The following is a 15030-nucleotide window of genomic DNA, read 5'->3' as shown; positions in this document are numbered from 1 at the left end:
ATTACAATGGTTTCTCTTGTTGTGGAGCACAGGCTCAAGGGCACGCAGGCCTCAGCAGTTGGCACATGGGCTCTAGAGCACAGGCTCGATAGCTGGGGTGCATGGGCTTAGTTGTCTCGTGGCACATGGGATATTTCTAGACCAGGGATCAAACCTATGTCCCTTGCATTGGCAGGTGAATTCTTAACCATTGGACTACCAGGGAAGTCCAGAGCTAACTTTAAGATGTAGTGAATGGAGTGAATATGTCTAAAAAAGGTGAAATGTACAATCTGATTTTTATTTCTGATATGGACTGTTTTTAAGTGGGAGTGAAAATGTCCTAAAATTAAGATTATGGCAATGGTTGACTACCACTGCACATATAGTACAAACCACTGAACTGTACACTTGAATTGGGTGAATTGTATATTATGTGAATTTCATCTCAGTGAAAGTAAAAGTCACTCAGTCGTGTCCGACTCTTTGCGACCCCATGAACTACCCAGTCCATGCAATTTTCCAGGCCAGAATACTGGAATGGGTAGCCTTTCCCTTCTCCAGGGCATCTTCCCAACCCAGGAATTAAACTGGGGTCTCCTGCATTGCAGGAAGATTCTTTACCAGCTGGGCTACCAAGGAAGACCTCCATCTCAATAAAACTGATTAAAATAAAAAGGCACAGTTCAGATTTGGCCCAAGGACTGTAGTTGGCAGCTCAAGATGACTGTCTTATTTCTTTTCCTGTTGCATGTATCCCCTGAATGAGCTGAAGGGAATCTGCACATCAGCACTTCAGGCTGAGAAGCTCTACCACACAACGCTGGAGTCCCAGAAGTGTGTGATGACAGGTCCCTGTGTTTACATGTAACTTATTAAAACCCCGTTTCTAATACAAGCCAGACTCATACTTTCTGCTCCCCAGTCCCGGCACCATGATGTCGTTCAGTCAGGGAGACCAGGTGCTGCACTGATGAGGATCAGATGATCAAGGACTCTGTATCCCTTGAGGTGGCAAAGACCTCAGAGTTGACACAGCCCTGAAGCAAAATGTCCAAAGTAAAGCTCTGCTGGGCCAGCCCTGTGAAAGCGGACAGATTCTGGAGTTTGCCAAAAGGAAGAAGGAAAAGCATTCTGCTCTCTCCCCTACTCCCATCACTGCACGCCTGGTGCTGACATGATTCACTCACTCCATTTGGGAAATTTGTGAACTGGCAACTAGGATCGAATCACCAACAACTAGATTTACAACAATCCACTGTCACTCTCCAAGAACAGTCTTCTATGTCAACCAAACAGGAGAATTCAGTAGGGAGCTGGCAGAATCCAAGGCCCATGCATCTTTCAAGTCCAGTGATGGACTTTTCTGGAATTCCCACAATGTGTGGTGCTGCTTTGGAATAACCACTTTCCTAGGGATCTGGAGCCTCAGCAGCACCCACTGGCCCCTTTCTATCTGCAGAGTCCATAGGTCAGGAAGCCAGGTGGGCATTCACAGAACACAAGTTCCATCAGGGCACAGAATTTTGGCCATTGTGTTCAAGGTTATAACCCTAGCACCTAGGAGTCAATCACTCTTTCTGAAGTGGACCAATGGGTGACTATCTAAAATCTAGAAAATATTGACTCCAACCACCCAACCATAAAGTGGGGAACTACCCACTAGATGGTAGTCCCGCTGGACCACAAACACATGAGTTTTAAAGAAACATTTCTTGGATTAGAAACTCTGAAAGGTGAAAAAAAATCACAGAATGTAGATTAATTTTTGAAAATAAACACATCCACTAAAAACAGAATATCATGAACATAAATTATTCCAAGGGATGAAGATGAAAATGCCTTTAATCAATAATTTAAAATGCTAAACACCCTTCAGAAGATGCATTCCATTTAGCTAGACCACAGAGGATTTTAAAGGTTGTCTTTGAATTAACTGTTGAGGTTTACTAAGCTATTTTTTTTTCCAGAACCCATTTAAACCAAGTCGTTTATTGCCAAGAGAAGAAAAGATGAACAGGGAATAAAAACGTCGCTTTCTTATTACCCCTTTTTCACTAGAGTCATAGAAATTGCTCTCCAAACATAGCAGGACTGAACACTCTCCACCACGACTGCATCGACCATGTCAGATACTCGAGGTACGTAGCCATCAGGAAGTTTCAGAGATTCCAGGGTGAAAAAGATAGTATCATCTAGCACCCCATTTCTTCCCTGCAGGCTAGTAATGCAGACCTGTAATTACAAATAATGCAAATGTTTATGTAAAAGACTCGTGTACTTTCACAAGGTCTGCATCTCCTCACTCAGGATTTAATCTGTTGTTTAGTCCCTAAGTCCTGTCTGACTCTTTGCAACTCCATGGACTGCAGTGCTCCAGGCTCCTCTGTCCATAGGATTCTCCAGGCAAGAATACTGGAGTGGGTTGCCATTTCCTTCTCCAGAGGAATCTTCCTGACCCAGGGATCGAACCAGTGTCTCCTACATTGGCAGGCGGATTCTTTACCACTGAGTCACCTGGGAAGCCTGGATTTAATCTGTAGGTCACTCCAAATCAGTGATTCCCAACATGGCTGGCACATTTGAGACACCAGAGTGGAGCGCTTTGTAAAACTACTCATGCCAAGACCCCATCTCACATCAATTCAGTCAGAATCTCTGTGGATTCAAGTCTAGTATTAGAAATCCTGCTCTAAATATAACATACTCTGTCCATTAACCTCCATAGTTACAGCAGAGAGAGTGAAAAGGATTGAGTAAGAAAGGAATGCGGTGGTAAACAGAACATCATTTCCCCCACTTCCTCTGTCACATTTCAAGCTTCATCTGTGAAAAGTGAAAGTGAATGCCGCTTAGTTGTGTCCGACTCTTTGCGACCTCGTGGACTATACAGTCCATGGAATTCTCCAGGCCAGAGTACTGGAGTGGGTAGCCTTTCCCTCCTCCAGGGGATCGTCCCAACTCAGGGATCGAACCCAGGTCTCCCGCATTGCAGGTGGATTCTTTACCAGCTGAGCCACCAGGGAAAGCCTGCAAACTGAATTTCTATTAGTCTCCAGGACCCAAACCACACCGAGCGTTTACTGTAAGATCTAGTCCCTTCACCCATGCCATTCATTCTTCCCCAGCAATTCCCTGAACATGATTTGTTTCCTGTTCTGTTGCTCTCAACATTTTAATACCTCTCATATAAACTGTATAATTTAGATCTTAATTATATATGTCTTCTATATTATTCTTTATTTCCTTTCAGAAGCACCACCTTTTCAATAAGAAATAAATTCTTTGGCAAAGAATGTATTTTCTTTTAGGTTTTCCAAGCCAACCAATAGAATCCAAAGCAGCAAATTATCACCACGAACAGGCTAAGTCAAAACAAACAAGGGCAACATCAGATGAATTACCTTGTGCACGTGCTTGTGTCTCAGAGGCTTCACTGAGAGGGCCTTTCTGCTTTGTGTGTCTGGCTGGATGGAAAATACAACTTCTACTCGGTCACCCTGATAAGGCTCAAAATCTAAAACCCACCAGGGAGAGAAATCAAGTTGGAATTATCTCACAATGTTTTCATGTGAAATTTCACAAGTTACTCTGATGCTGGAATACCCTAAAGTAGATTCTATGATATTGAAGTTCCATTTTAAACATTTAAAAACATTTAAACATTTAAAAACAGGTAACCTGTCTTCCCGTCAGAAAAGAAGTTTATAATCTTTTAGGCATTAATTCTCTCTCCTGACTTCAAGCTGTGAGTTGGTGATGGACAGGGAAGCCTGCAGCCCATGGGGTCACAAAGAGTCAGACACAACTGAGTGACTGAACTGAACTGATAGGAGAAGAACATATTGCTACAGGAAGAAACAATTTTCTCAAGTGTTTTGGACCAACGATGAGCTCTACATAATTTACATTTTTCAACTGTCAACAAATCTTTACAGATTTTACACAAGTTAAAAGCGAGTCACAGTGCCCAAATGTACCATGGAGCATTTAAAGCCAACAGAATTATCAAATGCTGCTACTGAAAGTGAAACTTGATACAACCACTTCAGAAAGCTGGCTGCTGCTGCTGCATCGCTTCAGTCATGTCCGACTCTGTGCAGCCCACCAGGCTCCCCCGTCCCTGGGATTCTCCAGGCAAGAACACTGGAGTGGGTTGCCATTTCCTTCTCCAATGCATGAAAGTGAAAAGTGAAAGTGAAGTCGCTCAGTCGTGTCTGACTCTTAGCGACCCCATGGACTGCAGCCTACCAGGCTCCTCCGCCCATAGGATTTTCCAGGCAAGAGTACTGGAGTGGGGTGCCATTGCCTTCTCTGTCAGAAAGCTGGCAATATCTATTAAAATTAAACATTTCTGTACCCTATGATCCAGCATTTTCTAGTTCCATCATAGCCCTTTCTTTGTTCTCCTTGGTTCCATCACAACCAAATTTTAGAAGGACCGAAGACCACACGAGGGACCTCTTGTCTTCTTTCTCTCCACATTTCCTTTGTGTGGCTTTCTATAATATCCATAGGCTGATAATTCCAGTAACTGGAGCTCTAACCAATTTCAGATTCATATATCCAAAAGTTTACTCAAATTATTATGTCTAAAGCTGAGCTCTTCCTAGTCTTCTCATGCACCCAGTTTTGCTCCTTGGTCTTTCCGTATCTCAAAAATGGAAACTCTACCCTTACCATTGTTCCAGCGAAACACTTAGGAGTAACTCCTGACTCCACTTTCCTTCACACCAAATGTCCAGTCCATCAGCCAATACTTTTATTTCTAACTTCAAAGTATTTCTAAAATCAAAGCAATCCTTACAGCCTTCCTTTCTACCAATCTTAGCCAAGTTTCCATCATCTCTCACCAGGACTATTGCAATAGATTCCTAACTTGTGTTCCCAAATCTATCCCTGTCCCACGTAACCTATTCTCAGCAGGACAGCCAAAGCGAACACCTTAAAACATAACTCACTTCATATCACATCACTGTTCAAAGTTCATCCCTCCCCAAAAGGCCAAATCCTTAATATGATCTATAAATCCCTGTGTAGCTCACCTCTTTACGCTTCTCTTTAAGGTCTTTATTGAAACTACTTTTTTTCAGTAAAACCATGCCTAATTTTTCAAGCCATAGCTCCCTAGATTTATCATTATCCTGAAACTATGATTCAGCAGTTTCAAGCTTAGTCCTAAGAATCTAGCCCGGACAAAGAAAATCATATGTTCACAAAAAAGACTTGTATAAGAATGTTTTTTAGCAGCTTTATTTGTAATAGCCAAAAGCTGACAGAAGCCAACATGACCTTCAATAGGAAAATGGAGAAACTGTGATATATAGAATGAGCTACAGACACGTGCAACAACATAGATGAATCTAAAAATACCCTTCTGAGTAAAAAAGTATTAAACAAAGAAGTATATATGTCTGATTTCATTATATCTGTAAAATTCTAGACCAGCAAATTAAATATATGGTGGGGAAAAAAACTCGAAACTGTATTTTGCCTTGGAGATGGGGGCGGGGGGTTGACTGGGGAGGGGCATGAGGGTACTGTTTAGGCACTTGGATTTGTAAAAACCTGAAGACACTCTGAAGAAAAAACTAAAACAAACGAACTTGAGCTGCTGACACAGATATGATGCCTACTCACGATGCTCCAGCCATCCTGCCCCTCCTTCTTTGCCAAGGCAATGCCAGCATTTTTCCACATCAGGACTTTTCTCACATTTCTTCCCTGTGAAATATTTTTCCTAGGTGGTTCCTTCGTCTCCCTCAGGTCTCGGCTCATGTATCACCTCCTCAGAGAGGCCTTCGGGAACCTGCTGTCTATAGTAAAGCTCACCTCACTCTACTCCCAGTTTTACTATTACAATGCCTTCCTCAAGTCCTGGAGAGCAGAAAACAATCTGTATCTCTTTTGGGAGTGGGGCTGGGGGAGGTTTACTTGCATATTGTCTGAGTTCTACCTCTTTCTACCTCATTAGAATATAAGTATTATGAAAACTGTACCTGGAACAGACTGAGGTACTCAAGTATCTGTTGAATGAACAGAAACAGGAAAGAACATACACGGACTCAGCATGATGCGGAACAAAACAAAAAAAATCAACACAATTTTTCCTTCTTTTAGATTCCTATTGGAGAAGGCAATGGCACCCAACTCCAGTGTTCTTGCCTGGAGAATCCCAGGGACGGGGGAGCCTGGTGGGCTGCCGTCTATGGGGCCGTACAGAGTCGGACACGACTGAAGCAACTTAGCAGCAGCAGCAGATTCCTATTATGCTTTAAATTGTAACAGTTTTTACCATTTTCATTGGGTTTTATAATTAGATTAAAAACAGCTATTCTGACATTTCTAAATACGACTAGTTAGGTGCTCAAGTCTTTTTTTCATCTACTCTCTCTTTCCCCCCTGCTGCTGCTGCTGCTGTTAAGTCGCTTCAGTCATGTCCAACTCTGTGTGACCCCAAAGACGGCAGCCCACCAGGCTCCCCCATCCCTGGGATTCTCCAGGCAAGAACACTGGAGTTGGGTTGCCATTTCCTTCTCCAATGCATGAAAGTGAAAAGTGAAAGTGAAATCGCTCAGTCGTGTCCGACTCTTAGTGACCCCATGGACTGTAGCGTACCAGGCTCCTCCGTCCATGGGATTTCCCAGGCAAGGGTACTGGAGTGGGGTGCCATCACCTTCTCCGCTCTTTCACCCCAGGCAGTCTATTATTTCAATTCACTCGATTTATTTTGCAACAGTAAATCCCTCCAGCTGTGCTTTGAGTCCCATCCTCTCTTTACAACCAGGGACTGCGTTTTATCAGTCCTTCCTGCTCTCTTCTTCACTTTCAATTAATCCCTTTGGCATTACCAACATGTTCAAGTGTTTCCCATCTTGAGAAGAATTCTCCTAGCAAGGGCTACCATTGGTGGTGACTTCCTATTGACATGGTGTATAGGGACCAAGAGATTGCCTTTGGAGCTTAGCTATCCAAGGGGCTTCTTCTCTTAGCATTAGTATTTCTGACTAAATGGGTCTTAAGATCCTAGTTGCCACTAGACAGTCATTTTTGGGGACTTCTCTTTGGAATTAGGTTCAATATTTTTACTTATATTCATCTTTCAAAATCCAGCCTGGCAGGGGGTTGCAGGGGTACAGAGACCAGCTGGGAAAGCACCTCACCCAGGCAGCCTTTCCCAGTTCTCTCCATAGCAGTCAATCATTCTGTCTCCTCTACTCAATAATGTGTTTTTTCTTTTTTTTTGTAAAAAAAACATTCTTCTAATGTCAGTCTCTCCCAATTGAACTATCAGCTCTTTGCAGGCGGAGTTTAGTAAAGTCTTAGTTATCTTGGTCTTGCCAATATCTAGCACTCTATCTTGAGCTGAATTAATAAATTGAGATAGCATCAACAAACCAGCAAATCATTGCTTTAGGCATAAAATAACAAAATGTTATACCTGATAATTAATGGACACACACATACACACACTCCTGGAATGTGTTGGAGGAGGTTACTGAGAAGACGTAACCATGGTTGACCCACAAACTGGACCTGGGCACTTGGAGGCTCCTCCTCTCTTCCATGGTCCTTGGAATGCATTTTCCACCTACTGTTCCCACGTTTCAAGGACACAGCCTTGACAGAGTAAGGTATCACTGAGACCATTTGGGTGGTATTTGTGACTGAACTCTGTCAAGGACTCTGTATAAAGTGTTGAAATTCTGGCAGGGGAGGGTATAGATCTACTTGTGCACTCAAAATGAGGTTCATACATTAAAGTCCCTTGCTTATTAAACTTGCTCCTTACCCATCTAGAGTGGCCTGCCTCTTTCTAGGTCTCTGCTTGTTTTCCACATACAGGGCCAGTTTGTGAACCAACAGAAAGGTACAAGGCTACTTCCAAACCTTATTTTAAAGCTTTTGAAGAATAAAAAAATTATCCCTGTATACTTGTATGAATAATATTTTTCAGTTAGATTAGAAATTCAATGCCTATAGGAATGGAAAAATTATACAAATACTAGTGAATCCATCTAATAAATGAGAATGCAACAAATGACAGGATGAACTTTTAAAAATATAACGCATCTGTCCCTTGCTGTACATAATTTTCAACTCCAAAAGTACACCTCAAGTATTAAAGAGCTTCCACTTGGAGTGAAGGACAATGGAGAAGTAATTAAATCCTCTTACCAATTAGTGTTAAGCATGTCACAAATTTGACCCTGGAAATGATGCCTATAACCATCTTCAAATGCAATCTATAAAATTAAAAAATAGGTAAAACCTAATTTAAAATTTTTTACTTTTCTGGCTGAGTCCCTTTGCTGTCCACTTGAAACTATCACAACATTGTTAATCAGCTATACCCCAATATAAAATTAAAAGTTTAATTAATAAAAAAGATAAAGTTGGAGCATTTAAGAAGAGATGATTTACAATGTTTGAAATGTCTTTGTGAAAAGTATCTTGTGTATATATCTGGAATTTCCAAAAATCTCTTTTGCACTGCTTATTAAAAGAACATTTCAGCAATCTAATAAAAAAAAATATATATATATATATAAAAACTGTACCTTTACAAACAACATCTAGAGAGAAGTAAGCTGTGTGATGAATGAACTCAACACCTTCTATCAGAGAGTTCATATAGCCAAGTGAGATTCTAGTACAGGAATCTGGCAGTTCATCGCCATGGCTATTATCACAGAAAGCATCCACCTACGAGAAGAAGAAACATTTACTTCACACATAACAAAAATTTAAAAATCAGAAACATATGCTTAAATCATTGTTGTTTAAGAAATAGTTTAAATAGCTATAACAAACAGTGGTGAATATATTTTACGTAGCAAACATATCATAGACATGAGATGACAAAATAATGCCTGAGCTTCATATATCTTTAATTTTATGCTTTAGAGCAGTTTAGGAAAATTAAGCATCAGTTCAGTTACTCAGTCGTGAGCTTCCCATATATCCTTTTCTGCACTCGCAGTTTCCCCTGTTACTAGTATCTTGCATTTGTTCAATTAGTACATTTGTTCTATTGATGAATCAATATTAATTATATTTAATTAAAGTCCATAGTTTAAATGAGGGCTCACACTTTGTGTTATACCGCCGTATATTTCTAAAAATGTGTCTGAAAACATTATTTGTGCACCAACAAATTAAATGCACTGACCATATTAGATGCAAAAATAAAAGATACTATTCCTGCCTGTATGAATTCATAACCAAAGGAGAGTAAAATGCAAAAATAATGAATTCAAAGCAAGTATGACAAATAGTAAAAATATGTGCAAAAACTGGCTTTCGGGAATTCCCAGTAAGGAAAGAATTTATGATTCAGAGAATACAGGACAATTTCTTGGAGAAAATGGGATTTGATCTAGGCTGTGAAAGAAGAGAAAGATTTTACTAGCAAATGAGAATAGGGCTGAGGAGAAGGGAGATAGCAAAGGAGGAGAGAAAACACATGGAAAAGTAGTGAACAAGGAGGAAAATCATAAGATTTCAGATCATGGCACTTGGTGGGAGAGTGCTATAAAACATGACAAAAAGTTGGGAAAATAAAGGCGGGGGGGCATAGCTCTAAAAGACAAGTCAAATTAGGACTTAATTTATCTACAACAGAGAGGCATTCAAAAGTTTTATTATTGAAAATGAAAAGGTCTTTATATTTTTATTTGCTAATTACACTAATAATACTTGTTCATTGTACAAAAAATACAAGGCAGAGAAAAGAAAAAAGCAAAAACCAATTACACATAATCTGCAAACCCAATACTTTTCTAAAGATAAGCCTTGACCATATTATATTCTGGTACTTACCCTGCTCTAGATGTTTTTACTATGCATAAATATCTATGCACTATTTGAAGGAAAATTTAATAATATATATATTACTAATGTACCCTCAAATGATCACAAGTATGTCAACAATTCATAAAAGCACCATGACTAAGGAATAAAAGTTGCCCAGGAGGGCATGAAAGGGGATTTTTGCTTTTTCTTTTTTTTCTTTTTTTGGATTTTTGCTTTTTCATCCTAAAATTGGAATTATTTCTGTATTATTTTGTGTATATAAAACTTTCCAAATTTAGAGAAAGTTTATATTAAGCATTCAGTTAAGAGCCACTATCTAAATAATAGAGATACTACTACTAATAATAACAACATATATCTTAACCATTTAAGAAAGAAAGGCACAAAGGAAATTTCAATGTTTTCCATCAACCAAGTTATATAACAAAAATCCATACTTTATAGTGAAACCAAGTGGGACCCTGTGGGCCTTTCCTGGGAACAGACCCTCTGTTCCCCACTCCCTGCACCCTGCCTCTTGTTTGTAGAAAAGCTTTAGCTTCCTAAGCCTTCTCCAACTTCCAAAGAGCAAATTTATCAGAGAAGTAAGAAAACACAGAAAGGAAAACAGTCAAGTAAGACAAAATAATTGTTTAGCCATAAATCAGGGCCCTTCAGTTCCTCCACAAGGACTATAGATAATATTGAGCCATATCCTTTGAGCTTTTCAGCAGATACTGAAACCCCCACCAGCCGGCAGAAGTTAATTGCATGCTGACCACCAGCACATAGACCTCAGACCAGTTGGAACCATAAGGTTAACAATGTTGACTTCTGAAATACCACCCAGTTCCTCATCACCAACCAATCAGAAGGATGTCCACGAGCGGATTAGGCACACTGCTCCCCCTCTTCCCTAGCATGAAAGAAACTTGAAATCTACTCTGAATTACGATCGTTCCTTAGGGCATTAGTCTGCCACCTTCTCAGTCTGCTTGCCTTCCAAATAAAGTCGATTTTCCTTGCCCCAACACCTTTTTCTAGACTTACTGGCCTGTCATGGGATGAGTAGAACGAGCTTGGACTCAGTTACAGTAGGAGACAAAATTGGTTGGAACACATTATATATATATATATATATATATATATATACACGTTGACAATGGTTTAAATTATCCTAAAAGCAAAAAGCTTATTTTTTAGAGTTTATTTATTTGTCCACTCTGAGTGGTTTTTGGGATCTTAGTTCCCCAACCAGGGATTGAAACTGGGCCCCTTGCTGCGGAAGCACCAAGTCCTAACCACTGCTCAGACAGGCTGAATAAATAGAAACAAGGTTGGAAAAAAGACAGTTCCCAAACTTATCTTACTTTGATTGCTTTCAATCCATGAGATGTTTTATTTTCCTCCACAACTGCCGTAACCTTTTGCCCAACTTTCAGAAGCACATTGCCAGTCACAACATCACTGCTGAAGTAGATCAACTCATCGATCAAGCCATAGTTACTACAGAACTTTGTCACGACTCCTTGCACAGTTTTTGACTCGGTGTGACCTAAGAAATGAGTAAAGGTTTCATTATTCTCCAAAGGAAACACACATTATAAAGAAGCCCTACCAGAGGAAGATGGGCTTCCCAGGTGGCACAGTAGTAAAGAAACCGCCTGCCAATGCAAGAGACTCAGGAGGTGCCTGTTTAATCCCTGGGTCAAGATCATCTGGAGAAGGAAAACGCAACCTACTCCAGTACGTTGAAAAATCCCATGGACAGAGGAGCCTGGCAGGCTACAGTTCATGGGGTCTCAAAAAGTCAGACACAGCTGAGCATGCATGTGTAGGTGATACCAAAAGAAGATATAGCAGAAAATGAATTAAATCTAAAAATAAATTGGGTTAGATTTAAGATACAGATGACAATGAGAGTAGAACATACTGGTAAAGTGTGCAGGATTTGGGAGGCAGATTACTTAAATTGAAATGCTGGTTCCACCATTTATTTCTGTTTGGCACACTGGCTCCATGCCAAAGGCAGTGGGGCTCTGAGGTGAAGAAAGCTGAGTCTGGAGCCTGACCTGATTTCGAATCACACAGCTCTTTCCGCTTACCTAAATCTGTGTAATCTGGGGTTCATTTCTTACCCTCTCTGAATTTGTTTTCATCTGTAAAACCAGGGCAATGACAATGTGAATTCACAAAGGTGAATCTTAAATGGTCTCACCTTACTGGCCAGGGATCTTGGCCTCCCTAATCAATTGAAATTGACTAGACGCCAGACAAGAAATTCAGGCAAGGCTTTACTGGGGCCCTTGGGGGTGGGGATGGGGGGTGGGTAGCTAAGGAAACAAACAGGCGTCTTTACTTCTCCCAGAGCCTGGTGGCAAGCAGGCTCCTTATGTGGGATGGGGTAGGGGGTGTGTCCAGGGGTCAGGCCTAAAAGGTGGCTTAGGGAGTTTGCACACCCTTCTGGTGATGCATGCAGGGGGCAAGCACAGTACCCTGCTTTTGCTCCCAACCCCCTGCTTGTGCTCCAGGCTCTTCAAAAATGGCAGTTGGGTGCTTTTGGTCTCTTTGTATCTTTTGGGTCTGGAATTTGCCCCAACTGCACCCGCATGCTGTTATTTTTGGTCCCAGTTTCTTTGCATTTTGTTGCTCAAGGAGAAGTGTGTACAGGTGCAAACACTGCAGCAACTTGGTCCCAGGTTCCAGTCTATCTCATCACCACAAAAAATAAGATAATTTTATCAGGCGATAGAGGCATTAACTAGCCTTATTGTGTAAACATTTCACAATGTATACATATATCAAATCATCACATTTTACACCTTAAACTACAATTTTATATGTCAATTATGTCTCAATAAAGCTGGTGGGAAAAGGTTGTTATAAATATTAACTGACATATACATATCAACTGCTTAGAACTGTGAGTGCCTCCCACCAGTTAGAGCTTATATGTTAATTGCTATCGTGGTATCTACATCTAGAAAGTCTAATGTATCAATTATGGTATATAATTTTACTGTAATCAACAACAGCATGAACAGCAGATCTGGAAATTCTTGAGCAACTCAACAGACAAAGCACATAAAGAGATCTGGGGGTTTAAATCTAGCCCAAATGTGCATCTGAATCACTTGGGTTTATTTTATTTTATTTTATTTTTGTGAACCATCACAGCTAGTAAGCCATAATTTGGGATCTGAACCTAGAGGTCAGCCTGCAGAACCCATGCTATGAACCACAATGCCTTAGGTGCTTGACCAAAGACTTGGGTGAACTGACTGGGGAAGGCTAGGGAATAACTTGATTATAACAGATTATAGAATCACAACCCAAGAAAATCCTGAAATTTTGAAAAAAAGAAAAGAAAAGAAAAAGTAAAGGGGACGAGTCACATTTATTATTTTAAATCATAGCACTGAAAAAAGAGGAATACAAGAGAGACAGCTTCCACTCAGGCACATGATAACTGGTCAAAGATTCCTGTGTTGTTCCTTGGGAGGGAAATTAATGGATGATGCAGTGTCAGCTAAAAGCTAAGCAGCAGCCTCCCATCGCAAACTTCGCTAAGACTCAGCTACCTCTCTGGGGCTCAAACTCCTGCAGAAGCTGCAGGGAGATTCGGGCACCTGGAAGCCGGGGCCCTGCTGAAGCAATAATGCTGCTCAAGAGCCGTCTCTGGCAAATTGCCACCTTACGCGAGCGCACAGTGGATTTACTCCCATGGCATGAAGCGCCTGCGGCGGGAGCGCAGAGGTCGGGAAGCGTTTGCAGGGCCTGGAGTCTGGGTGACACCAGCTGGTGTCTGGTCCTCCCTGCCTGTGTCTCTCTGACCCCGCCGTCCAACGGATCGACAACCCTGCGACTTCTCTTGGGGAGATTTTTGAAGATTAAAGCACGTGGATGCCCCTCAGCCCCTGAGCCCAGTGGTTGGCCACAGACAAGCACTCAGTACACAAGAGAATTAAAGCAACCAGAGCAGGGACTCCACCCTCTCAGCAAACGTTTTCATTTTAACGGATCCCCAGCAACAGAATGACGCCTTCTCAATGCTCCCCGAGTCACCCCTCAGTGGCAGAATCTGGGGCAAGTTTTTAGGGCACAAAGGTGAGCAAGTTAAACGCGGCCCCTGCCCTCCGACCGGGGACAGATGTATGATTCGTCCATTTGCCTCCAAACACGCGCTTTTGTGAAACCATAGCAGATTTACCCTCAATTCAGGGTGATGCCCAGTATGGAAAGGCAGTCGCAACACACTCGCATAACACAGGCACAAATTCCAAAGGCATTTGGGGAAATGCAAGGGTGGGGCACAGCTCCCCAGGGAGCTTCTCAATCAACATATTAACTATAGACTCGGGACTCCGGGTTGTGTTCAGGGACTCGGACGCCCCTCCCTACATGGAGGCGCTGCCTGGGGCACACAGCGCCCCTCTGGGCTCATGCGGCCTAGAACTAGGAGTGGGACGCACCGTTAAGTACTCAAGGGGAAGGAAGGGATGAGGTGAGTACCTTCCAGGAGCCTCTGATGCTGCTCCCTCTCTGCTTCCGACGAGTCCACCTTCCTCCAAAAGGCAAGAGCCCTGGAAATAAACCGGAGCATAGTCCTGTAGTCAGGGCGACCTGGGCTCCGCGTGACACTGGGCACGAGGCTTGCTTCTGTCTAATCCTCTGCCTCCAAGCCGCACTCTGATCACAGCAGCTGCCTAGAGGCCGTGCCTGCCTCTCTGCACCGCCCAACTTCTAGTAAAGCCCTCACACAGGACTTGGCTGAGGCTGCTCTACGAAGAACTTTACGGTTCCCACTCTCCAGCCAATCCGGGCGTAGACTCCTGGGAGGAGGGCCCTGAGATGTAGCGAGCTGGTGGGCGGGACTTCGTGGCTCCTCCCATCACAGATGAAGGTGGAAACCTGGAGCCCATGCCGGAAGTCGCTTCCAGTCTAATCCTTTTTTGCATCTGTTAGGGTAGACGAATTCGCCCATTGGGCAGGGAGAGCCTGGTGCCTGTTTTGGAAGATGGCACCACAACTTGCCCTGAGGATGGAGGCGGGCTTCCAGGTGTGGAGCCCCATCCCTCAGGGCCTGAGTTCTTTTCCTTTGCCTCTAGAACTCCTACACCCACCCACACCCCAACAGCACCACCTCCTCATCCCTACACACGCTCCACAGAGGGTTCCGTGATCCGCTCTAAGCAACAGTTTTCTGTTCAACGTTAAACCAATACCATCGATATTGTGGAAAAGTCAAACTTTTGC

The 15030-nt window shown here is 42.3% G+C and overlaps 1 protein-coding gene across 1 annotated transcript; it reads right to left on the bottom strand.

Annotated features, from left to right (window-relative positions):
- Window positions 1–1805: 1805 nt before the first annotated feature.
- Window positions 1806–14558, bottom strand: CT55 (cancer/testis antigen 55). Its single transcript, XM_005700403.3, has 5 exons — window positions 14287–14558; window positions 11145–11329; window positions 8541–8685; window positions 3384–3496; window positions 1806–2214 (listed from the first exon to the last, which is right to left on the bottom strand). The coding sequence occupies exons 1-5, from the start codon at window positions 14375–14377 to the stop codon at window positions 2023–2025; spliced, it is 726 nt and encodes a 241-aa protein (XP_005700460.1). The 5' UTR covers window positions 14378–14558; the 3' UTR covers window positions 1806–2022.
- Between the last annotated feature and the right edge of the window lie 472 nt (window positions 14559–15030).

The sequence above is a fragment of the Capra hircus genome, assembly GCF_001704415.2.
Source record: "Capra hircus breed San Clemente chromosome X unlocalized genomic scaffold, ASM170441v1, whole genome shotgun sequence".
Taxonomy (NCBI): Eukaryota; Metazoa; Chordata; class Mammalia; order Artiodactyla; family Bovidae; genus Capra; species Capra hircus.
Note: the sequence above shows the minus strand (reverse complement) of the source record. Positions and strands in the feature narration are given on the sequence as shown.